Source organism: Drosophila sulfurigaster, chromosome 3 (assembly GCF_023558435.1).
Source record: "Drosophila sulfurigaster albostrigata strain 15112-1811.04 chromosome 3, ASM2355843v2, whole genome shotgun sequence".
In the NCBI taxonomy this organism is placed as follows: Eukaryota; Metazoa; Arthropoda; class Insecta; order Diptera; family Drosophilidae; genus Drosophila; species Drosophila sulfurigaster.
In genome coordinates this window covers 21704568-21728659 of record NC_084883.1, presented here as the reverse complement: position 1 = coordinate 21728659, position 24092 = coordinate 21704568, and the positions used below count along the sequence as shown (strand labels likewise).

Genomic DNA, 24092 nt, shown 5'->3' with positions numbered 1-24092 from the left:
CGCCTTCAGCGTCTTCAACATCAGATTCCCAGCGCAAAATTTGCATTTCCGACTCAATTAGCCCAAAACTCCAGCACACGTGGCGTATACGTATTACCCTTAAGCATTGCGAGCGGCAGAAAAGCCACTTTCAAATCAATTATCATACCAAGCTCGTATTGTTCTGCTGCTGCTGCTGTTGTGTTGTGTTGTGGTGTTGGTTGTTGTGTTGCTCTTTGTTGCAGCATTTGAGCAATCTCCTCACGGACATACATACAATACTCCATTCGACGCACCGGAAGCTAATCGGTTGCCATTTTGTGTATGTGTTTAGCTGCAGGATGCTAATTGGCTTCCGCTGTGCCATTGTGCGCAGTCTAATAGCTGAAATTCGCTATATTCTCATATATCTAAGTGAGGTGCATTCAGTTCTCCATAAAGTATTTTTGCTTTTAAGTGAGTAAATATAATATACGTAATGTGAAAGGTTGAAATATTTTTAGAAACATTAATAGACATTATGAGATTAATGTACTTCCATAAAAATGTTCATTACGAGTTTCGCATTTGCAGTAGGATTGTGAACAGAGAGTAGGCAAATTTAAGAGTAGAGAAAAAGGTGTCTACATGGATGCGTAGCATTCCACCAGCCATGGCTGTGCTTCGCTTTAGGGAACGTTCCACAAACAGCATCAGATTCCTCTTGAAACTGCGACTCTGATCCATCCAGTTGCAACTAAAAGCCGCATAGGGAAGCTTGCCAAACCAAATCTCATTGTCGGTGCCGTAATAGCAGGTGGGAAAGATTTCCAAAGGCATTGCCATGGCGTAAATGACAAAATAAGCACGAGTCATGGGAGCAGTTATAAAGAACAACACTCCTGCAATGCTCACGCAAACGTTTACGGCACTCACAACGATTTGGATAAGCATTGGCAAGGACATGAAGGACTCCAAGGTGTGGAACAGTCTGCAACAACAACGATATCCATTAGAAGTGAGCAATTGTCATCGAATGCTGTGAATACCTACTCTAGCAAGTGTTTGTGATCCGTTATGCAGTTCTCCAACTCAATCTGAACCGCAACGTCCTCTGAATCATTCAATCCCAGTTGCTCAACGCGTATGTAGAGCATTTTGATGTGGGCTGAGATGAGACACAACATAACGACGGGATAACAATCGTTTACATAGTTTTGCATCAGTTGATACACTGAACCAAGCATCTGATAAAAATTAGCAATGTAAAAATTGCGATTGGAGTTTCGCCAATCGAATGGAAACCAAGCTGGATTCAAGAGTCCACGTCCTTCTTGCATTAGGAATCCCAACTCAGCGGAGGCGGCACTAAATATACAAATGCCAATGAACACATAGAGAATTACATTCAATTGGATTTTCAGACGATGATATATCTTCATTTCAGCTGGGTATTTAACATGCGAATCCAATTGCATAAGAAGCTTTTCCATTCTCGTCACTTTGTCAAAGTTATAGGTGTATATAATAAACTTCAAGGAGCAAGCAAGGCAAGTGGCAAAGAACGTGAGGTTTCTGATGTCATCCGTGAGATTGCCGTTACGAAATAGGGTTATACCCAAATGCAGAGGATTTCCAATGGTGATTAAAAGGTGCATTATGGTGTTGTAGACTATGTAGAGTTTTATCCATGTCACTTGACGATATGCTGGGCCAAGTATCCTCCAGACGGTCCAGTGACTCCGAAAGAAAATCAAACTGTCGATTGCCATGTCGTTGTCCTGCAGCTTTTGTTCTACTGTTAACTCAATTTGTGGTTGGCGTCAATTTATATATATCCGCCCCATGGTGTGCCTAATAATATTAGTGTTAAAAATTTAACACGTAATTGACTAAAGTGTTACATTGACACATTAATATTTAATATTTTTCATTATTAATACATATGGGTCGACCCAATGATTTTCTCACGCTAATAATAACCGACATCAACTATGGCTGTGGTTTAATTTAAATAACTAAGGAGTTACAACTATTTGTGAAGCCCTGGCTGTGAAATGTTTGATTAATAATTATTTATCGATTCGCCGATGAAAATGCATCAGTAGTGTTCACATCGAAATGTAGACGTGGTGCTCTCTGGCGTTGCCACATGGATCATATAATTAAAAGTTGCCATAATTTTTAGAATTTCTCGGCGTTGCTTGAAAATGTTGCCGCAGTAATTAATAATAACATCTGCTAATTTTCGACAATTCAATACAACTTTTATTGATGCGGAACATTTCACCTGCCGTCGGTGTGCTTCAATGAACACTCAACAAACAACATCAGCCCAATTGCAGCTGAGGGCTACACAATGAAGTTTCCGGATCCAAAGCTCAGGGCCTTCTGTGCTGTAGTAACAGGTGGGATATACTTACAAACATACCATATGTACACAGTGTGTACTACACACTATGTATGTATTTTTTGCTAAGAAGACAACTGTCGGAATGCCATTCACGATTGCAATCAGCAGGGAATAGGAAATGAGAAATTGCAAAGCTTGAAGAAGCCTACTGTTGTTTAAAAATACTCATTGTGCACTTTTCAAATGCTACAACTTTAACAATTGCTAATTTCCTATCAACTCTGAATCGCCCATTGCATTAAATCCAAAAGATTAGAGGCTTTTATATACAAACTTGAAAATTTTGCGAAGATTGGGCATAACATTATGAGCGTATAAAAATCAATTGCAAACTGATGTATCAGAATACAATCCATTTCGATAAATGGATAAACGTTTGCTATGTAAAAGGTAGATGTAAAATTTCGTCTATTAAATATAAAACAGACGAAGCACAGACGGAAATGAGCGAAATAACATTCAATGCTATCAAATATACATATTCTAAAAATTACAAAAAAAATTGAGACAATAAACACTGCTCTCCATAATTAACTCCCATAATTCCCCATGAGTCTGTGGATGTCTCTAACTTTGTTTAACTTTTCGTATTTTACCGAGATATTATTCAAAGATGCTTTCTTCAATGATATCTCTTACGTGTTCCTATAGTTCAAAAGTGAGTTCAAGGTGAGATTTCTATAATTTCGTAAGTTTGCTTTCATAGACATATCTTCAATAGTAATAATAACATTAATTGCGTACAATTTACTTTTGCATTTGAAGCAGGATGGTTAATAGAGAGTAAGCAAATTTAATAGTTGAGAAAAATGTATCCACATGGATGCGAAGCATTCCACCAGCCAGAGCAGTGTTCTTTTTGAGTGAACATTCTACAAAAATTCGTAATTTCTGCTTGAAACTACGACTCTGATTAATCCAATTACTGCTGAAAGCGGCATAAGGAAGTTCCTCAAACGATTGCTCAGTCTCCGTGCCGTAGTAGCAAGTAGGAAAGATCTGTATTGGAACACCCATTGCGTAAAATAAGAAATATGTCCGACCCATTGGTTCAGTGACAAAAAACCAAACAGCTGCGTTGGAAATACAAAGATTAATTCCCGTCACAGCAAACTGAATAAGGATGGACAGTGACATAAAGGATTCCAAGGTTTGAAATAGTCTGCAATTGTAAATTAATCCATTAAAATTATGCAATATGAGAATCATTTAACGTATATTACTTAAGCAAGCGTTTATGGTCCGTAATGCAATTCTCCAAATCGCTTTGAGCTTCAGCATCTGATGGGTCATTGAATCCCATATTTTCAAATCGTCTGTAGAGCATCTTGATATGACCCGAGATCAGGCATAACATCATAGCGGGATAACAATCGTTGGCAAAGTTCTGTATGAGATGATAGCTAATTCCCGTAACCTGATAAGCATTAGCGACGTAATAGTTGAGAGTAGAATTTTGCCAATCAAATGGAATCCAAGCGGGATACATGAGGCCTCGCTCTGTCTGAAACAGGAACGATAACTCCGCAAAAATTCCGACTATTAAATAGATACCAGCAAATCCATACAGGATATTTCGCAATTGTCTTCTCAACTTAATGTAAATGTCCGTTTCTTCCTCTCCGTTAATTCGCAAGTCTAATAGCTCGATTATTTGCTCCATTTGTCTAATTTTATAGAATTTGAGTACGTAAATTGCCGATTTTAGGGTTCCAGCGAAGCAAACGGCAAATGTCGTTAGGTTCTTTATATCATCCGTGAGATTTCCATTGCGAAACATTGACATGGCCAGATGGAATGGATATCCGATGTTGAATGCTAGATGCAAGGTGACAATGTTGATGATTACCATGGGTTTCCAATTCACATATTGGGCGTCTAGTCCTAGTGTCTTCCATACTATCCAGTGAATCTTAAAATAACTCAAACTGTTGATATCCATGTTATTTTGCTGATGCCTTCTTCACGAATGAAAGGAATTACGTTAATCCCACTACTTTTATAGAAACTCAATTATATTTAGCCTGCGCTATTAAGTAATTAAATTTAAATGGAAGTCCTGCTCAATTATTGATATCGACATTTCGAGGATATTTTCTCTTTCCAATCTGGGAACTTTGCGAATTTAAAACGGTATTCTTGCTGATGGAGACATTCAGTTGGAAATCGAACTGGTGCTGAACTTGTTCTGTCTAAAATTATCCTAATTGCTAAAGCAATTATATTTATTAAGTTTGATGGCAAAGTTGGACAAAACAACAAATCATACATTTCATACATACATTAAATTCACATTTTGCTGTATTCTTGACCGTTTCGGCGTAAATTTATATTTAATTATTAATACAGTGTTTTTGTGAAAATTTTCTATTTGCATTTATGATATTAAAAGAAATATACAATTTTCGTATGATATTACTTAAGATTTTTTTTATGTCTATGTGATATTAGATTGTCCACTGCATTTCATAAAAAATGAGACATTTACGGTAAGTGATTCAATTGCGACAACTACTACAAACAAAATCAACATGCACATAAAGGATATCGTATTCTTGAAGAGCTTAAAAAATCAATTATTATTGATGGTGAATATATACATATGTATTATTTTCAATATCTGCTTTTAGTTGATTGAATATCTCAACATTTTGCGTTTCGAATGTATTTGCAATAAGTGAAGCAGATTCGTCATTTTATTCAATTGTTGATGAATAATACAAAGCAAATAATTAAAGTTATTAAGATCTTGCTTTCAAACGTGTATTCCATGGCAAATTTGATACATTTTCTTCAATTCACTTGTCAATGCTCAATTGACTTTGCTTAACAATGTTGTATCCTCATATTTTGTTCAGTCAACAATTGTACACAAAATTGCTAAAAAAAAAATGATATCAATTAAAATTGAGTGCAGCAATTAATAATGTTTTTTTTAAACCCCGATTGCTAACATATTTAAATAGAAAATATTAAAACTTTCATTCAATATTCGGCTTTCAATTATTTCAACTTTATTGCAGTTTACTTTCCCATTCGAAGCAAAATTGTAAATAGAGAATAGGCGAATTTGAGAACTGAGAAAAAGGTGGCCACATGGATGCGAACCATGCCACCAGCCATGGCTGTGTTTTGTTTCAGCGAACACTCCACAAAGAGCATCAGCTTCTTCTTGAAGCTGCGACTTTGATTTACCCAATCGCAACTAAAGGCGGCATAGTGAATTTTTCCAAACCAGAGTTCAGTGTCCGTGCCGTAGTAGCAGGTGGGAAATATTTGTAGAGGCATCGCAATTCCATAAAAGAAGAAATAGGCACGATTCATTGGCTCAGTCACGAAGAAAATAAAGCCGGCAAAGCTGACGCAGATGCTTACGGCAGTCACAGCGATCTGAATGAGCATGGGCAAAGACATGAACGATTCCATTTTCCTAAAAAGTCTGAAAATATTTAAATCAAATATGAAACATGGAACATATATGGAAAGTATTTAAAACGCACTCTATCAATCGCTTATGATCCGTGATGCAATCCTCAAGTTCACGTTGATTCGCAGCATCGTCAGTTTCTTTTACGCCAATCTTTTCGAAACGTTTGTAAAGCATCTTGGTGTGAGATGAGATGATGCACAGCATCACAGCGGGAAAGCAATCACTGCAATAGTTCTGCATCAGTTGATAGCTTACGCCAACAATTTGATAAATGTTCGCAATGTAATAATTCCGAGTCGAGTTTTTCCAATCCAATGGAAACCAGGCAGGATACATAAGACCACGTTCTTCTTGATAAATGAAGGACATCTCAGCGAAAATGGCAATGGGTATATAAAACGTAATAAAGATGATTAGAATGTTTCTCAACTGTGCTCTTAATTGACTATAGATGTAAGTCTCGTCCTTTCCACTGACTCGAGCATCCAATAGCTTCAACAATTCCTGCATTTCGTATACTTTGTCGAAATTGAAAGTGATAATTGTTACTTTGATGGAGCAGGCGAGACAGGTGACAAAGGTCGTCAGATTCTTGAGGTCATCCGCAAGTGTGTCGTTTTTGAAAACCGACAAACCCAGATGCAGTGGATAGCCAATGCTGACGAGCAGGAATACCATCAAAGTGTTGATTAAGTAGAGTTTTTGCCATCGAGCCTCTTTATATGCCACTCCTAATATCGTCCAAATTGTCCAGTGACTTCTGAAGTAGCTCAGACTGTTGATAATCATGGTGTCGTCCTTTTACTTATAAGTTTTTTTTTCCGATTTGTCTGCCTTATATACAGTCATGGTGTCCACTAATTTATTCAAGAAAATGACATAATTATAATTATGGTTTGCGTGGTCGCATCAATTATCCGTCCAATTATTTAATAGGCACCTGCGTTGACCACTCAGAATTCAAATTTTTTCTTTATAAGTATAAGAGCATTATTGCTTCTATACTCCAAAAAGTTTTGTAGTTATTCTGCAAAATCAAAATTCGATTTTAATTGAGTTTGTTGAATATACATTTTTATATTGAAATACCCATTTTCCGTGTTATCAAACTGCATGTAGAATCGTTTGCTTTAAGCTTATTACGTGCGTGAGTGTGTTGACAAAGTGGATATCAAGTGGTAGAGATATGTACATTTTGTTAGAAATTTGCATCTAAAGTGCATGGGAGTTGAAATGCAAAAATAAAGCACATTTTACGGTTTTGCATTTTGGCGACGCGTGTCAAATGGCAGAAAAATTCTATTCATAATTGATATGATATGACATGGCAATATATAGTACGAGTATGTCATGAATGAGCGCTTAGGCTTTGTTGCGCATTTTGCATATTTATTTTAACTGTATGGCAAATTTACGACTCGATGCTCGAAACTCTCCCCTATATATGATAATAGTCGATATGTCCATGTCCAACGATGAACAAGTAAAAAAGATAAAGTCGAATGTTCTCGACTGTGAGATACCCGCTACCTATTTTAAATATATCCAAAACAATGCGGTATTCATTTAAAATATACCGAATTGATATAACATAAAATACTAAAAATATTTCGGGTATAGTACTAGATTTAAAATATACCATAGAGTACAAAATATACCAGCTCTTTCTCTTATAGTCTCTGAGATCGAGGTGCGCATATGGACAGTCTCGGCTGTCGACGCTGACCAAGAATATATATGATATACTTTATGGGGTCGGAGATGCCTCCTTCTGCTTGTTACATACATTTCCTGGAGGCACAAAGCGATAATACCCTTCTAACCTATGTGTAGCAGGTAAAAACATACAAAAAGTTGCGTTGCAGTTAATAACTCGATGGTGGAATTGCAAAACTAAAGTATTGACTGACTGACTGACTACTAAGCCCGGAAATGTGAGGATGGGTCATGCAATTAGCACATCAGATACACAGACTATGCATGTAAAGTCACACAGCATGTGTGTGCGGCAAAAACATGATGCTATTTTCGCGACACAGTCATAAATTGTTGCATGCATATCAGAAATTGCCAGCAAAAATAGTTTTCGACTTTGTATTTTTGCGATTTTTAAATAGTATGATGTTCGCTATTTCATTTTCCCTTTAATTATTTACACATTTGCTTCATTTTATGTGAAATTTTAAGAACACTGTTAGCTGCAAAAGCAACTTTGTTATGACAATGATGGAAATATAATTCCCAGTGCGAATGGTTTTATTTTTATTAAATTATAATTTAACAACATAAAGTTTACTTCTTATTTTATGACAATAATAGTTATTTTTTATATTAAAATATGATGAAGGTTTTATCAGCCGCAAAAGCGGATTTACTTATTATTGAGCTGTTAGATGTAAAAGCAACTTTGTTATGACAATGATGGAAATATAATTCCCAGTGCTAATGGTTTTATTTTTATTAAATTATAATTAATTAACAACATAAAGTTTACTTCTATGACAATAACAGTTATTTTTTATATTAAAATATGATTATGGTTTTATCCGACACAAAAGCGGATTTATTTATTATAGAGCTTCGTTTCGCTTTCATTGTATATGTTACCATCTTTTGATGTAGTCATATCGTTTAATAAAAAATATACATATTTTGAATAAATAAGCACAAATTTTCTCATTGCAAAAATTCAAAACCCAATAAAAATATATAAAACTTTATTTATTTTAAGTAAACAATATTACATTTCAATCTGAAATAAATAAGTTATGAACCCTTAAATACATTGCAAGGTCGAATAACCTATGTTAAATGAGAATTTTATAATCTAAGTTGAGTTGAAGAAAGGAAAGGAATAATAATATTTGAAAAGATGAGAACTTTTTTACCTGATAATAGATAAATTGAAAAAAATAAGAATTAATCTGGAACTCTTTAATACATTTTAACGTTATTCAGCTCTTGTTAATTAAGAATTTTATAATCTAAGCTGAATAAGATACAGTTCTATCAACAGTTATCAGAAGTTGTGTTCAAAGAAAGAATAGGAAATTGAAATTTATTTTGTAGAAACGTGGAATATTTAATACCCGTTAATAATAGATAAAACTTAAACAACTTGAAATAAATGTTATTACTTTTTAAAGTGAAATAAATATTAACTAAGCTGCAACTCTTAAAACAATGGCTTGCCTCCAGAACGTGCTTGGCCTGTGGAAGCATGCTGCAAGAAGATGCGAAAAGTGTGCAGTGCATGCTCAACTATGAAAATCGCAGCAGCAGATGCCACAGCGGCGTGTTTAACGGAACGAGGGCAGTGAGAGTGGGGGAGGGGCCGGACAGCTGTCAGCAAATGAGCTCGACAACAATGTAATTATCATAATTAAAAGGCTGCCCCTGTCCTTAGCTGGCCTTGTCTAACTTGCGCCAAAAAACAAACGGTCACAGCGGCCGCAAATTTGCTATTAAAAGTAACCCCCACACCGCAAACAACAACAACAACAACTGCAGCAACAACAACAAAAACAACAACAAGGAGAACTGTGAGAATGGGGGCAAATATGAGGGGTCGCTTCTGCTGGCATCTGAGGGTCTGCAGGTGAACTGCATAATTGAACTAGTTCGCTAATTGTACGACGTTGCTCATTAATTGCGACTGCAGTGAAGCTCATTTAGTTGTACTTTTTACCCTCTCCCCCCTCTCAACCATCTCTTTGGCTTCACCCTCAAGCATAGCTTTGTGCTACTTACTAAACTTGATGCAACTTGGGGCATTCACACTGATTAAATCATAGTTGCAATTATTCATTGCACTCACACAAAGCGAATGCATATTTTTCTTTTGTTGTTGTTTGTGTTGTTTGACTGGCTGCTGCTGCACTTGTGGTCCATTCTTATCAGCTCTTATCAGTCGAATCCACTATTCACCACATTGGTTCATCCTTATCAGCTGCGACTTCTGTCGCCGACAGCTCTGCGCATGCTCTGGAAAAGAGAGCAAACTCACATTCCGAAAAACATCGCATTCGAATGTTTATTTAAACTCTACTTAGGCGAATTTGTTTGAATTCAAGTTAATACGGTTTAACTTGTTAAGTGAGTAAATTATATGGAAATTGCGTTGGTTTTGTACCAAGAAATATGCTTTAAAAATGGCTGAAAATATTTTCTTTGCTGGCTTGAATTCTTAGATATTTCTCTAAAATTAAAATAAAAAACAAAATGTAAAATATTTCATGAGGGAAACTTTATTTACTTGATTTTAAATCTTCTGAAGACCAGGGCTTATTTTAAGATTAAATTAAATTTAATTTACTGTACGATATTTAGTTGACTTCTTTAAGAATATCGTAGCTTGCAATTCTCAGTATTTTGCAGTGAAAAGTGCTTCTTGGAACCTTTATATTATTTAAAGAATTGTAATTTGTATTTTAGTATAACGTTTTCTTTTGAGAATCAATACTTCGTTTAATACTTTGCTTTCAAATCTTTATTTAAATTGTAAATATATTTATACACTGTTTTAATAAGTTTTAAAAGCTACGCTTTTCTGAAAAATACGTCCTAAAAATTGCTAAAGTTCCTGAAATTCTTTCCTGCTTAGTAATAGCTACATAAATTTATCTAATTTGATTTAATTTTCGACGATTTTTCTGAAACTATAACTCAATAGAGCAGCCTATGGAAAACTGAAGTTAAACGCACGCAACAGTTTATTTTAAAGCCTTTTGTTTGTTATCAGTAGCCAATAACATCGCACTTCCAGTGTAATCAGAAACATCGCCAAATCCTTGCGAGAGTGAGAGCGAGAGAGAAAGAGAGAGAGAGTCTGTGGCGAACTTACTAACCTGCCTCAATAACCTGCCCATTGCACGGGCTTTCACTTTTCGACTGTTCAGCATTCGCAGTTGCTCCACAGACCCAAATCGTCGTGTCCGACCGAGTGTTCGAGTTCGTGTCGTCGCCTCGTTGCTGCTCTTCGCCTTTCGCTGTGGTGAATTCAATCGCCCGAGTTTTGCCGTAAACGAATCTCAGACTTAGACTACGGTTTATGATTTGCAGTACGTTTCGAAACGCGTCGCGTTGTGGTTGTGTGCCACTCGAAGGGGATCCGAGAATCCAGCGTTTAAATCTGAATCAGCCTGAGGCTCAGGCCCCCTTAAAATAGACCAGATCAAAAGGGGCGAGCCTTTAAACTGGAAATCAAATCAAATCAAATCGAAACGGCGTGCCAGTGAATTAATTGAAATTAAAAATTGTGGAGATAAAACAAAAGAGAAAGTGTAAATGGCGATGACAATGCCTAAAGATCGATCGTGATAATTGAAATAGATGAAATCAATTCAAGTGTAGTTTCTCATTAAATAAAAGTTGCAAAAATAAATTCGAGTGCTGGCAAAATAACCGAGCTTAAATAAAATCAGTGGTAAGTAAAGATGCTCGATGGCAAGTTAAATAAACCGTGAAGAACATTTAAATGCTGAATAAATAGTGTCTTCTCAGATGGATGGAAATGCATACAGCATAATCTGCACAAGTGTGAAGCACCTTTGTGCTGCCTCGTTAGCTCTTTGACCCGTTTTGTATAATGCTCTGATATATCGATTGATCCATTTGCATAAGCAAATAGTATGTTATGTCCATTGCAATTCATTTTTGGACGCATCAACGTATGAGTAATGCAATTATGATGTGGAACTTCTGCCATTCTGGCAATGCAATTAAATACGTTCTTTTGGCTTAAAGTGCGGACATGTGTTATGAATGGTTATTGCAACATACGAGTACAAGAGGAAAATAACTGGTAATAAAATAATATCCTCCTTCTGGCATCTGAGCTGAACCCAATTCATTGAGCCGTACATTTTTAAAGGAGCGTGCAAAAAGCGTTGTTGCTGTCCCCATCGGTTGGTTGCTGCTGCTGGTTCTGTTGGTTGCTGCTGCATGTTGCATGCTGCTGATGCCTTTTTGCCGCACGCCTAGCTGAATAGCGTTGTTCAGGTTTCGATTCAATTCAATTACACTGAAAGCTTGTTCGCTTGTGAAAAAAACATATTGAAATCCCAGACAATATGATTTAAAAGAACACAAGTAAAAATAATATATATATGGAGGAAGCAATAATCTTGCTCTGTGTCAAGCAGAAATTAATTTACCGTGAGTAGCAAGGCTTGGTGTTGATATCATTTATAAGTTATATTTCAAAATTAAGAGCAACACTTCTTTTGAACATTTTGCTGTATAAAATCCTTTGTACTTAAGAACCTTTCAGCAGCAAATAAGTTCTTTAATTAACTCAATTTTTGCGCAAGTGTTTTTATTTTTTTAATTATATATGCGAGTGCTTGTGCTTGCATATTTGTGTGCAAAAATAAAGTTAATTACTTGCCAAGTAATTGTTCGAGCTCGAGTTAAAAGGAGAACTTGATACAATGGCCACTCTTCCAGCTGCACTTTGAGTGTCGCAACCGAGCGTCGAGGCACAAAGTGAAACGAAAACGCAGAGTTAATTTTCAAGAGGCTGGCAAAGCCAAAGTCAGGGCCAAAAAAATAAAACCCAGACCGGATTCTCTCTCTTTCTGGGTACAGCTCGAGCGTGGCAAGTCAATTAATTAGGCAGGCCCGAGACAAGCGAAAAGCATCCTCCCAAACAAAACGCAGTCAGTCAAAAAGTCAGCACATTAAACCGAAAGCAAAGTTGGCATCACAGCAGGCGATAGATACAGAAAACATGGAACATGGAGCATAGCAAGAAAAAATATACCCCATACGCCACGTGGTCCCTAGGGCGAATCGAGAAGCTAACTGTGTTGTACCCACAATGGCACAATGGACGCTAGACGAAGTGTGAAATTGTATTTGGCTGCCGTTGAGTGCGTTGCCAACTTTTGCTCCGTCTTCGCATTCCGTTTCGTTGTTAGGTAAATTAATTAAACTCTTTTGTTTGCTCAAAATTACAATTAACGCCTAATTAATTCCGCAAATTCGCAAATTCTTTCGTCAGCCCGAAAGCAGTCGATTCCTCAACCAAAAAAGAAGGAATTTCTTGCGCTTTCTGGCTACCAGCCAAAAGAAAAATGAACGACCAAAAACAACAACGAGGAAGTCGGAAATGGTCATATTTAATGTCATTAAGCGGATTTGTCTAACTGTGCGTTTAATAAGTGTGTGCGTGTGTGACTCTGAATGGGAATAGGAATAGGGGATAGAAATAGAAACGAACATTCGCACAGAATAAATAATTATACGCTTCATTCGTCTTAATTGTTTCCGTTGTTGCTGTTGCTGCTACCACTGATTCTGATTATGGTTTTAATTGCGAGCGTTTTGTTGCACGCACATCGTGAATGCGAACTATGCGGCACCTTAACATGCCCCGGGCCTGTTTCGCCCCTCTCTTCCTTTGCATACAAATGAGTGGAGAGAGGAGGAAGAAACGCTTTAGCTTTAGCTTTATGCATGCAAATTCTGTCGAGCTGTGCAATTTCAGCAAGTGGCTGACCTCATCTTCACTCTGCGCTACACATTTGCATTTCCGCAGTTTTCTTTTTTTTCATTTTTTCCCAGTTTTAGCAACAAATTTCAGAGGTGGCCAACAGCAACATGAATTGGCAAGTCAACAAACAGCTTTCCGAGAAAAGTTACTAGAAAATGTCCGAGCTGCCATTTGGCAGTTGTTTTCGGCTCCTCGCAAAATTGTGTAAAGTTTTACCGTTGAGCTAAGCCAGAAGTCCGGCAATAAGTTATCGCTTTAATATGTTTAAAAACGTTCAACAATCTGACAAGCAGTCGAAAACTTTTTGAGCAAGCGCCTCAATGTAGGCAGCACTTCAGTTTTCAGTCTTTAGTCCTCAGACTTCAGACTCCTCTCGGTAATTTGATGAGTTACCTGACCCTCTGCCCCCTACTTTTTGTTTTGCACCTGCTGCTGCTGCTGCCGGTCGAAAATTGTTTTGTATTTGTATTTGTGTAGATTTTGCCTGTCAGGGTCAGTAGCAGAAGCAACAGCAGATTTGCATAATTATTTCATAACTACTTAATCGCACTAGGCAGAGGCATTACGTATACGCCACGTGGCGTTGCCACAATTTATTATTATTTTATGTAAGCGCTTTATGCGTCGCAACTGTTTGCATAGGCAAATGTAATTAAAAACTCAGGTAAATCAACTAGCCGAAGAACATGTTTAATTCAATTTAACTGGCCGCAAACATTTCGCAATTAACTTAATGCCCACTAATTACAGAAGAGAGAGAAAGAGACTTCTCCTGTGTGTTTCATTAGCGAATGAAAACTTCAGATTCGTTTTTTTCGGATGTTGTGTTTGTTGTTGTTGTTGCTACTACATATTATGCTACTATGCAATTTACTGAGCCAAATCGGATTATGTGAACCGCAACCACTCTGCCACTTTCGCTGCCAACTTGTGGAATTATAATTTTTTGACGAATTTTCTGTGCAGATTACTGAACAAACAGCACACTAATACCCCCGAAAGGATACACACGCACATATATTGTTAATGGAAAGTGAAAAGCCGGACAGAAGTTGTCGTTATTCATCAATTAATTAGCAACAATTCGACGAATCATTTGATCCATCGACATTACCTGAATTGGCCTCGTTAATGTTTATGGTACGCGACAGCCGCAGAGTTTCGTGTAATCAATCTAATTGACTGAGTACATCGATTCAAGAGCCAGCCCCTGGCCAGCAATTAAAAATCGTAAATTTCATTTAAAGAGCGCCGTGAAGTGAACTCGAAGGTTTGGTCAGCTGGCGGTTAGCTTGGCACGCCTTGATTGTTAAACGATTTAGTTATTTTGACGCCACCATCAACTCGGACTCGGTCTCGGTGTCGGTCTCCGCCTTTGTCCTCGTCACGCCACAACAAGCCCAATTAGCAGCATGCCTCAAAGTCCTTTTCACGTGTGTGTGTGTGTGTGTGTGTGTGTGTATGTGTGGTTGCTCTTTGGCTTTACACTAAATTAGTTATGATTGCTGCGTGTTAATCATTAATTAACTGGCTTGATTGTAGCCCCTAACAAAACATTTCTATTATTAAACGGCTCCAAATGCCATTGCGCCCAGTTGATGGACAGACCACGTTAAGTGGACGCCCATAAGCCCATCCATCAATTACAGCTACAAAACAGCTTCGTTTTGCTTTGCTTTGCTTTACTTTGGTTTGGTTTGGTTTGACTTCGCTTTCGCTTTGATGTGGCCAATTGTTAGGTAATTACATGTACATCAAATGGCAACCTTCATCAATCATCTGCAGAAGATTGAGCCCGTTAAATTTCAATTCGAAATTATACAAGTTATGTCTGCAGAAATTGCCATTCGTTTTTGATGTGTTCAAAATTAATAAATGTCGAAAGAAAAGAATGTGCCCAGAACTTTTATCATTCATAAATTTGTCGTAGTTTTATATACATTTTCTTTAAGAATAGTTAACCAAAATTGTGCTTTAATTTTATCGTTTCAAATAAGTGCTAATAATTTTTGGCAGTTAAATTGAAGTCAAAGAGAAATGTGGAAGCAAACATTGATTCATGGAATTTCCTGAGCTGTCGAACAAAACGAAGTTTGACCCTTAAATTATAGCTGAATTCTTTTATGTGGAATGTTTTTTTTTTTTTGGTTTTGTTTGGTCTCCTTTCGAATAATTCTGCAAAAGGCATCCATTGTCGTCTGTTGAATGATTTTTACGTATTTTTTTAGGTGAGCTTTTCCTTTTGCCTTTTTTCTTTGGTTGTTTTTTTGGAGCAGGTGATTTGGGTTGCGTTGAGTATGTTTATGGCTTGGACTTTTGTGGCAGCACTGTGATTGAACATCATGGCAAATAGCAACAGTTCCCACAGAGAGTCTTATGAAAACAAATGGCCTACAAACTGAGGGTAAGACAGAGGCCGGGTAGAGCAGAGGAATGGGCTTTATTGCCCTGGCGTCGAAGGACGTGGATAGTTTCTATGGTTGCGGCTGCAGTTTTGGTCTGAAAGTTGTTTGGCCAAGTGTCGTTACCAAGTTTGATGCACGGAACACTGTTGTCGCTTTGTTCACTGCTTCTGCTGCAAGAGTGAATTATGGCGACAGTTGTCAGTTGTGTTGGGTCGTGCTCTGTTGCTGAGTTGCTGTGTGTTGTGTTTGCTTTTTGAGGAGAGGCAGAACTTTTAAGCTGCCTCTGCCACTGCGAAGAAGAACAAAGTGCAGCATTGTCTGATGGCACGGTTGCTAAACTCTTGGCGGCTGCCAAGCATGTCATTTATCAACACACGGTGCGATGCCTTAAAGCCTTCGTCGCCATCGCTGTCAAGTGTCAAGGTTGAACTACAGACGGCAACAACTTAAACTTTCACTTATATATGAATGTAAATGCTTGGCCTGTGTGTGTGTATGTGTGTGTGAGTATTGTGTGCAGTGCACAAAGAACAACAATAAACGTGACGCGACTGTAGCACAACGGCCTCACTGACTGACAATTCATGCGTGTGCTTCTGCGGTGACAATGGAGCCCACAGGCCAAACACAGAGGCACCTCCTTTTCCCTTCCCTTCCCTTGGCCGGCCCAAAAATGATTATTCCGTCAATTCTTGCGTGCATGACGAGCTGCTGCCTTTTGTGCTGTGGCTGCTGCTGCCTTTTGTGCTGTGGCTGCTGCTGCCCCAGTGTTTATATTATTTAACGTTTGCCTTGCCATTCAGTGAGCTTCGTAATGCTGTCATACTCGTAGTCGATGACATCCACGGTCTGTTTATTTTATGTCCTTATTGTCAGCGGAGTTTAGCATGGCCAACGATCGCGACCAGGCGGCTGTGTGTGTGTTAATTTACGACACGGCCGGGCGATAAAAGTGAAACCTAATGGACGCCAACTTTATCATGTTGAAACCATCCTTTTTTGGCTGTTAATGTGCTCGGCTCGGGGATGAGTCACATACATCAATATAATTGTGCTGCACTTGACACAAATACAACACAAACACACTCTCACACTCTCCCTTCTATGTATGCCTGCCACATTTGCTATGCATTTATGAATATTCAATTTACACTGACTTACACACACTCACTTCCTCACACTCACTTGGCTGTTTCATGTTCAAGGTCTCACGCTGACGGCCTGCCAGTCTACCAGTCTGCCAGCCTGTGCCTGCGCCTGCCTGGAGCATTGATTGACATGGGCAGGAAATTAAAATCAGCCATTTTGCATGCGCATCCAATTTGCGTTGCATACTTTAAGGCACAGCAAAAGCGCTGCGACAACAAATTCATGGCGAAATGCTCAACATTTTCTATTAAATATCGAACACAAAGTTGCGCCAATTCACAGCGCTCAACAAAAGCCATTAACCAATTGGATACGATTATTTATACATGCTCTACAATGTGGTAGGCAGCTAACACACACACACACAAAGACACACGCAGTTGGGCAGTGAACACAATTTAGTTGTGTGGCATGTAAAAAACTGTCAGAGCAACCGAAAAACGTTGCCATAAATCACGCCGGGACACTGCGAGAGAGAGATCGAATATTTTGTGAGCGGAAGTGTTATTGATGAGCGTTTTACTTTTGTTATTTCCGCTGTCGTCTGCTTTAAAATTTTCATGCGGTTGTCGGAAAATGCTGGCGTCATCACACCACACTCACACTCTAGATATGTGTGTGTGTGTGTGTACTTAGAGTGTGTATGCATTGTGTAGTCCTTAGCATTGTTTGCCGATAATTTACTTAATAGTTTGAGTTCGGCTATGTTTGTGCTTACGCGCGCTATTTGATTTTATTTCCATCACACACACATACACATACAGAGCACGCATACACACACACACATACATAAACCCAGCGGGCATTTTTGCATGTACACATTGGCCTTCAAATAAAAAGGCAGCCCGCTTTTGAAGGATTTGGTGGCTGCTGCTGATTTTGACTGTCGAAATACGCAATACGCATATCTGCTTGGTCAATAAAGTGCGACGTCATGTTTTATATTAGCCAAGTGCCGCTGTTGTTGAGCCTCTCGAGCTCATCAGTTTCGCCAGCAGCAGCAGCGAACCAAGCGCGCGCCTGGTCTGCCATAAATTAAGCCGAAATTCCATTTCACTGGCTTTTGGGCATTTGATTTTATGCCATTTTGTAAACTTCGGCTGTTGGCTTTCGGCTGTCGGCAACGTTGCCGCCGACGCCGCCAATTTATAGCTACACACTTTCGACATTAAGTATGGGCTTTGTTTTTGGCGACTTGGAAACATTTTAGACAACAAACGCCGCCTGCAGCTCAATAAAAGCTCAACTTGTGGTGTGTTCACATGGCGTATGAGTTATGTTCAAATGCCCAAACAATCAACTGGCGAGACATTGCCAAAGAGTTTAGCTAATGTAAACTATTATTGAATAATTTAACATTTCATTATTTAATTCAATTGCAATTTCCTGCCAAGTTTAAAGCGTGATTCGTTGTTTGGTTTTGCCATTTATGCTCAATTTACAGCAGCCAGTGCAATGGACACAATTTGCAGGCCATAATGAGACATTAGGATGTTGCATGTGACAGCAACCGCAAAGCTCTCTTTGACAGCACCGCAACATTGAAGCGTGAATTTTTGCTCATTTTAGAATAATTATGTGCATAATAAATGAGTGGCGGTTGTGGTTCTTATGGTCTCTGCTCTGTTTATCGCGCACATTTTCAAACATTTTTAAATTAATATTTGTTACTGCGGCCAATGCGACACAAATTGGACATGTGCCACAGACAGAGCTTTTAGCAATACTACACAGAAAACAAAAGGTTTTAAAATTAAAATTTTGGTCTTAGTACTAAAGATTTTCGTTTAAAAAGTGCGCCAAGAAAATGAAACTTTTCATGCTAGAAAATACATCTTGATTTCAAGAACATTCAAAATAAGACCAAGGACCAAGTAAGATCAAAAAAATATTACAATATATTTTTTCTGTTTTTTTTTACTATTTTTTTTTATTATTTTACAATTTTATTATTAAATTAGCATATCATCCAGTTATATGTTATTCACTAATTATGAAATAAATACCATCGATGATACGTAACATTTAATCCACGGACCTTATCTTTTAGCTAAGCTATATAAAAACTTTATAGGAATTTCGATTATTTTTAAAAGTAAATCTAGTATCATTTTGAAAATATGGGGTTTTTAGAATAATGTGCTAGGATTTTGTTCTTGGTCTTATTTTAAGAACACAATTTTCAAGACAAATGGTCTTTATTTTCAGTGAAATTCAGAAATTACAATTGTGCTATCTGCAATCGGAAAACAAGCTTCGCAAATGTTTTGTCACATTTTCTAATGAGCTGTTTTGAGTTGGCCAAAGGGCGCATCTAAGCTGCCTTACTCAATAATCTTGTGGCTGGACCAGAGAGTGTAATAATAGCCAACAGCTGATTGTTTAGAGGCTGACTAATTGAATCTCTATGTGTCACACATGCTACATCGACACGTGGCTTTTAGCGGGGAAAACCCTGAAGGATTGCCACCGCACGTTGCCCAAGCAACGCCGGAGGAGCAAAGCAAAGTCTCTCTGCTCTGTGTTGCTCTGTTGGCTGTGCCACGTGCAGAGAGGGAGAGGGCGGCGGTAGACATTGTTGTTGCGCTCTGGTAATGCCAGTACTAAATATCACTCGAAATAAACAGCTTGCCGCTGGCTTAGGCTTATGTTTAGCTTTGGCTTTCGCTTTCGCTTTCGCTTTGAGTTCCAGTTTGAGTTCGAGAGTTTGAGTTTGAGTTTCCGAGTATAGGTTTAGGTGTAGGTTCTGATTTAGGCGACTGCTCCATTTTATTGCCATTGCGCGTTTAACATGTGGCACGTTCCACTTGCCACTGCCTCTGCTGCTGCTGCTGCTGCTGGAGTCTGTAACGCAGGATACGGTTTGTGTGTTTGTTTGTGTGTGTATGCTCACAATTTATGCGCTCACGTATAAATAGAATTGATTTTGCTTAAGCATCGCATATTTTACCTGCAGCCAGTGATTTAATGGCTGGCGACATAATCTGCCATTTGGCGCTCAGCTTCGTTGGCATCACGTACAACACACACCCACACACTCGTACACACATTTGCACACTCGCACATACACACACATGAACATCGTTTTGTTCTTATCGCTTTGCCCGTAAGCTCTGCCAAAAATCCAAATCCATTTTCACCAAATTCCATTATGCGAATGCGGTACACGGTAACAAGAGGAGAGCAAGCAAAACCTAGGCAGACATCGCATCACCATCACCAAGTGTGTGTGTATAGAGTACGGAGTAGTAGTATGCAATATGTTGTCCCCAAGAAAATTTTCTTTAGAAAACGGAAAGCAATTATGTAGAAATATTATCTCAGTCCCGGCACGCTCCTTAAGTGAATTGTGCGCGTTGAGTCGATTGTTTTTATTTCGTTCTCAAGTGTTCCCGCTAACATCTAGGCAAAAAAAAAAAAGGACCTCTCAAGTACTCTTGTACTCTCATGTCTATAACGAGCTCTTTATCAAAGCTATTTCCCCACATCTTATTCAAAAGAAAAGACCTGCTGATGATGATTGATGGTTGGAGTTGACTTGGAACACATTCCAGCCAACAGTCGAAATATTATTGAGGTACTATATTAAATATGCGTGCGATGTTGTTGCTCGAACTTCAGGCAAATGCCAAACTTAAGCAAATAAATAGGAAATATTCGACAAAGGGAAACTCCCAATTTAAGTATTATTAAATTAAATAATGCTTTTAAGTTGCCAGCGATAAAAACAGAAAGCGCAAACAAATAAATAACTTCAAAATTGACATTTCAATCAGATGTTCTCAGATTTAAAAGACAGTCAAGATTATGAATTGTTATGAAGTGAAATTTTTGGTTGAAATATTAAGAATTTATAATAAACTTTAAAACCAGCAAGCGAACTCAATTAGCAAAGAGCAACTTTAGAGCTTGAATGTTATGCTCTAATCAAAATGTTTCTTACCAAAGTTATAAGTGAATGTGCTTGGAATATAGTATAAAATATAGTATATTTTATAGTATGTATGTAGTATATGTGTTTATACTGTGGCAGTTTATTCAGTTTATGCACACGTGCTTCAAAAGCTTCCTCTTTCCATTTTGCATTTTTGTGTTGCAAATATTTTGCAGAGCGTGGAAAACACGCTCATAAGAAAATCAACTCGAATCGCATTCGCTCTCTCTCTCTCTCGCTTTCTCTCTCTGGCTCGTTCGTCATACTAAAAGACTCGAGAATTGCCCAAGTGGCACATAATCTGTGCAATTTGTGTGCGTTTTATGCGATTTTTGTTACTAGCATTAGTGGCCATAAAGCACACCCCGTGGCATATACAACACACAGTGTGTGGCATGTGTGGCAGCATGTGTTTGTCGCACTGTTTGTGCAACATTTATATGCAAATTGAGAGCAGCCTTAAAGCACAACATGCAGTCGACGTCGTCGTTGTTTCCTTTTTGTTGTACGCTCAGGTATTACACACCTACACAAATACGCACACATATAAACACATATGTATGTATGTATTAAAGTCGTATTTTAGTTGCAACATTTCTGACACCACACAAATCTCCATTAACTTTAATGCTGGCAAAGATGAATTGAAGAATTAATCATTTCTCTTGTTACAGCAAAATTAATAAATGTTGGCCAAACAAATTGGGCTTAAACAACATTAAATTCATTTCGCAAAGGTCTGCTTCATTCTCTCTCTCTCTGTCTGTCTGTTTGCTTCTTCGTCTATCTATATATCTCACGGATGTTCCTATTTGGCTGTATCTCTGTCTGCTGATTGGCAGTCAGCCATCAAGCATCAGCCATAAGGAAGGCGAAAGCAGCATCAGCAGCAGCAGCAAAAGCGAAAAAAATTATCCAATTTAAAAGTCAAATGTCATTTTTTGTTTGCCGCCATCGCCATCGCCATCACATTATGTGAGTTACCTAACAAAGGTGCTACTGATGCCGCTGATGCTACTCCACTCCACTGCCACTGCTGATGATGAGTTGACGAGGTCGAGAATGAGGATAAGTCTGAGGTATGCGTCAGCACATCTACGAGGGGCTGTCAAAAAAGTTCTCCTTGCAGCATTGACTGGCAAGAGACACAACTTTTCATACTCTCCTCGCATGTGCAGGTGACAAAAAAAGAGAAGAAGAAAAGCTGTGTGTAAAAGTGTGACTTTTCCCGACTGCTGACTGTCGACTGGCAAGAGACATTTCATTTCAATGGCAACGGCAGAAAAATTACGTGAATTTCATTTAACGTAGCAACTTTGTCACCAAAAACATCGTTCGGAAGGACGCGCGTTGCCTACCACGTAAATGCGTTGAGTTTGTTAATGTGTTTGCATAAATTTGAAGCAACAAGGAAAAGTGAAAACTTGTCTTGAACAACCAGAAAGACTATATGGAAGCTAAGAAGGTTGTCTCGCTGGGTAAAGTTTTGGTTTTGGCATGAAAAGCGCAAAGCAATCCGTTCCATGACAAACTTTTATGATTCAATTTGTTTTGCAGCTTATGCTTAAAGGGGTTCGCCCTTTTAAACCGTGCATAGACAGAGGCACTGAGGCATTAATCAGACCAAGCGATGTGAGGCACACGTCATACTCAGGCTTGTCATGTTTGTTGCACGGCAATGTCTAGTTTGTTGCAAGCTCTCAATTGTCGCACAGCTTGTGCTAAAAATGGACAGAAACGCAAAGGCAAAGGTTAAGTGCACGACTTGCCACCATTGGGCTTTTGGTTTTGTGTTTGCTGTTTGCTGTTTTTAGTTACCTTCGGATCAGCCACGTGTTGCCCTTGTCGCAGTTTTTCTTCCTTTCGCCTCGTCGTAATGCATTAGCGCTGTGTGTGTGGGATTTCCACTTAGCCAAGTCAAGTCGATGGATGAGAGAGAGAGAGAGGTTTGCCAATGGGGAATTGTTAGCATCTGTTGCGCTGTCAATTGATACCGTTCATATACTTACCCAGAATCTCCACCTGATACTAATAAGCCACACGAGAGTGCCAAACTGATTCCTGCTGTCTTTGATTGTTTTGCAACTTTTGCTCTTTTCTTTGGGGCTGACATATCCCTGGCTTTGGGCGAGTTGCCTCTGCTGGCGCTGGCTGCGTCATGAATATACGAGTACACACAAGTATATCGAATAAGTCGAATTTCAATTTATTGTTTGATTTGTTTGTCTTTCAGCCAGTCAGCCAGCCAGGCAGCCTGAGAACATTTTGCTCTTTGCCGTGACAGTTGGCTTTGCCTTGTCGAGTTGAATGTTTGTGCTTGAAAACAAGTAGAAATCAAATATTTATTACTTTCTTTGTCTGCCACGGGAATTCGGACAAGATGTTTATGCGCTGTCAGTTCGCGATATTCGCAAATGTTAAAGGCAAATTCATTCCACAGTTGTTTTTATGTCTTAGTTCACAACCTTTGTTTTGCCACTGTAAATTTATATTTATAAAATATTTTGAACTTTTCTTGAAATGTCATATAAATACTTAATGTATTGATTTTATTATTTATTAAATCTTTTAACATTTTTGACCTTTGTTTTTCTTCTCCAAATTTATATTTATAAAATACGTAATATTTGAAACTTTTCTTAAAATGTCATATTCATTTTATTTATACATTTGTAGATTGTTATTTATGTACTTATGTGGCCATTGTTTATCCTCTCTAAATTTATATTAATGAAATTTACGGCAAAATTAATTTTGCTTCATTAATTTATTTATATATTTGAATATATGTATGTTAAATTTTTTAAAATTCCTTATTGATATTTATATGACATTTGCTTTGTTGTTTGTTTTTCCTTTGCAAATTTATATTTATAAAATTCGAGACTTCTTTTAAAATGTAATTTTATATTATGTAAATATTTATTGTTTATTAAATTATTTCAAATTGAAAATAAAAGTTTCTTTAAACTTTTCTTTCGCTTATTCAAATGTTTATTTAGCGATTTCCGGTATTTCATTAGCAACGTTATCTAAGTGTCTATCAACTTGTAGTACTTCAAGTTTGCTTACGCCTCTATTTGCTGTTGCTCTTAAATTACTCGGACACTATGTTTTTTCTTTGGATTTGTTAGGGATTAGCGAGTTTATACTGTATAAACTGAGCACACTCTTCAGCACTAAAATTGGGTGTCAATTTCTCATGTTGCTGCAAAGTCCCTTCTCTATTTATTCTACACACTCTCACACACATGCACACCAATTTCCACATTCAAGTGTGTGTGTGTGGCATGTGTATTTCCGGCTGC

The 24092-nt window shown here is 38.0% G+C and overlaps 3 protein-coding genes and 1 long non-coding RNA gene across 4 annotated transcripts in view; 1 reads left to right on the top strand and 3 right to left on the bottom strand.

Annotated features, from left to right (window-relative positions):
• Positions 1–435: 435 nt before the first annotated feature.
• LOC133846043 (uncharacterized) lies at positions 436–4642 on the bottom strand. The gene is made up of 4 exons (XM_062280751.1): positions 3595–4642; positions 3123–3533; positions 1012–1773; positions 436–949 (listed from the first exon to the last, which is right to left on the bottom strand). The coding sequence occupies exons 1-4, from the start codon at positions 4311–4313 to the stop codon at positions 532–534; spliced, it is 2310 nt and encodes a 769-aa protein (XP_062136735.1). The 5' UTR covers positions 4314–4642; the 3' UTR covers positions 436–531.
• A 728-nt stretch (positions 4643–5370) lies between these two features.
• On the bottom strand, positions 5371–6683 carry LOC133841694 (odorant receptor 59a-like). The gene is made up of 2 exons (XM_062274367.1): positions 5872–6683; positions 5371–5810 (listed from the first exon to the last, which is right to left on the bottom strand). The coding sequence occupies exons 1-2, from the start codon at positions 6588–6590 to the stop codon at positions 5396–5398; spliced, it is 1134 nt and encodes a 377-aa protein (XP_062130351.1). The 5' UTR covers positions 6591–6683; the 3' UTR covers positions 5371–5395.
• A 14-nt stretch (positions 6684–6697) lies between these two features.
• Positions 6698–23251, bottom strand: LOC133841695 (uncharacterized). Its single transcript, XR_009894329.1, has 3 exons — positions 22794–23251; positions 22603–22691; positions 6698–6828 (listed from the first exon to the last, which is right to left on the bottom strand). It is a non-coding gene; the product is annotated as an uncharacterized LOC133841695 (long non-coding RNA).
• LOC133841693 (uncharacterized) overlaps positions 10629–24092 on the top strand; it is a 59900-nt gene continuing 46436 nt past the window's right edge. The window contains 1 exon segment of the mRNA XM_062274366.1: positions 10629–11226. The gene's annotated coding sequence lies outside the window, so the exon portion shown is untranslated.

What these genes read in the sequence shown, in the direction of transcription:
- LOC133846043 (XM_062280751.1), bottom strand. Translation starts at nt 4,313, where the DNA reads ATGGATATCAACAGTTTGAGTTATTTTAAGATTCACTGGATAGTATGG. An exon ending in ATCCTGCTTCAAATGCAAAA is followed by an intron (nt 1,774 to 3,122) that starts GTAAATTGTACG and finishes TTGACGCCAACC; the next exon opens with ACAAATTGAGTTAACAGTAG. An exon ending in GATCACAAACACTTGCTAGA is followed by an intron (nt 950 to 1,011) that starts GTAGGTATTCAC and finishes TTGTTGTTGCAG; the next exon opens with ACTGTTCCACACCTTGGAGT.
- LOC133841694 (XM_062274367.1), bottom strand. Translation starts at nt 6,590, where the DNA reads ATGATTATCAACAGTCTGAGCTACTTCAGAAGTCACTGGACAATTTGG. An exon ending in GATCATAAGCGATTGATAGA is followed by an intron (nt 5,811 to 5,871) that starts GTGCGTTTTAAA and finishes AAATATTTTCAG; the next exon opens with ACTTTTTAGGAAAATGGAAT.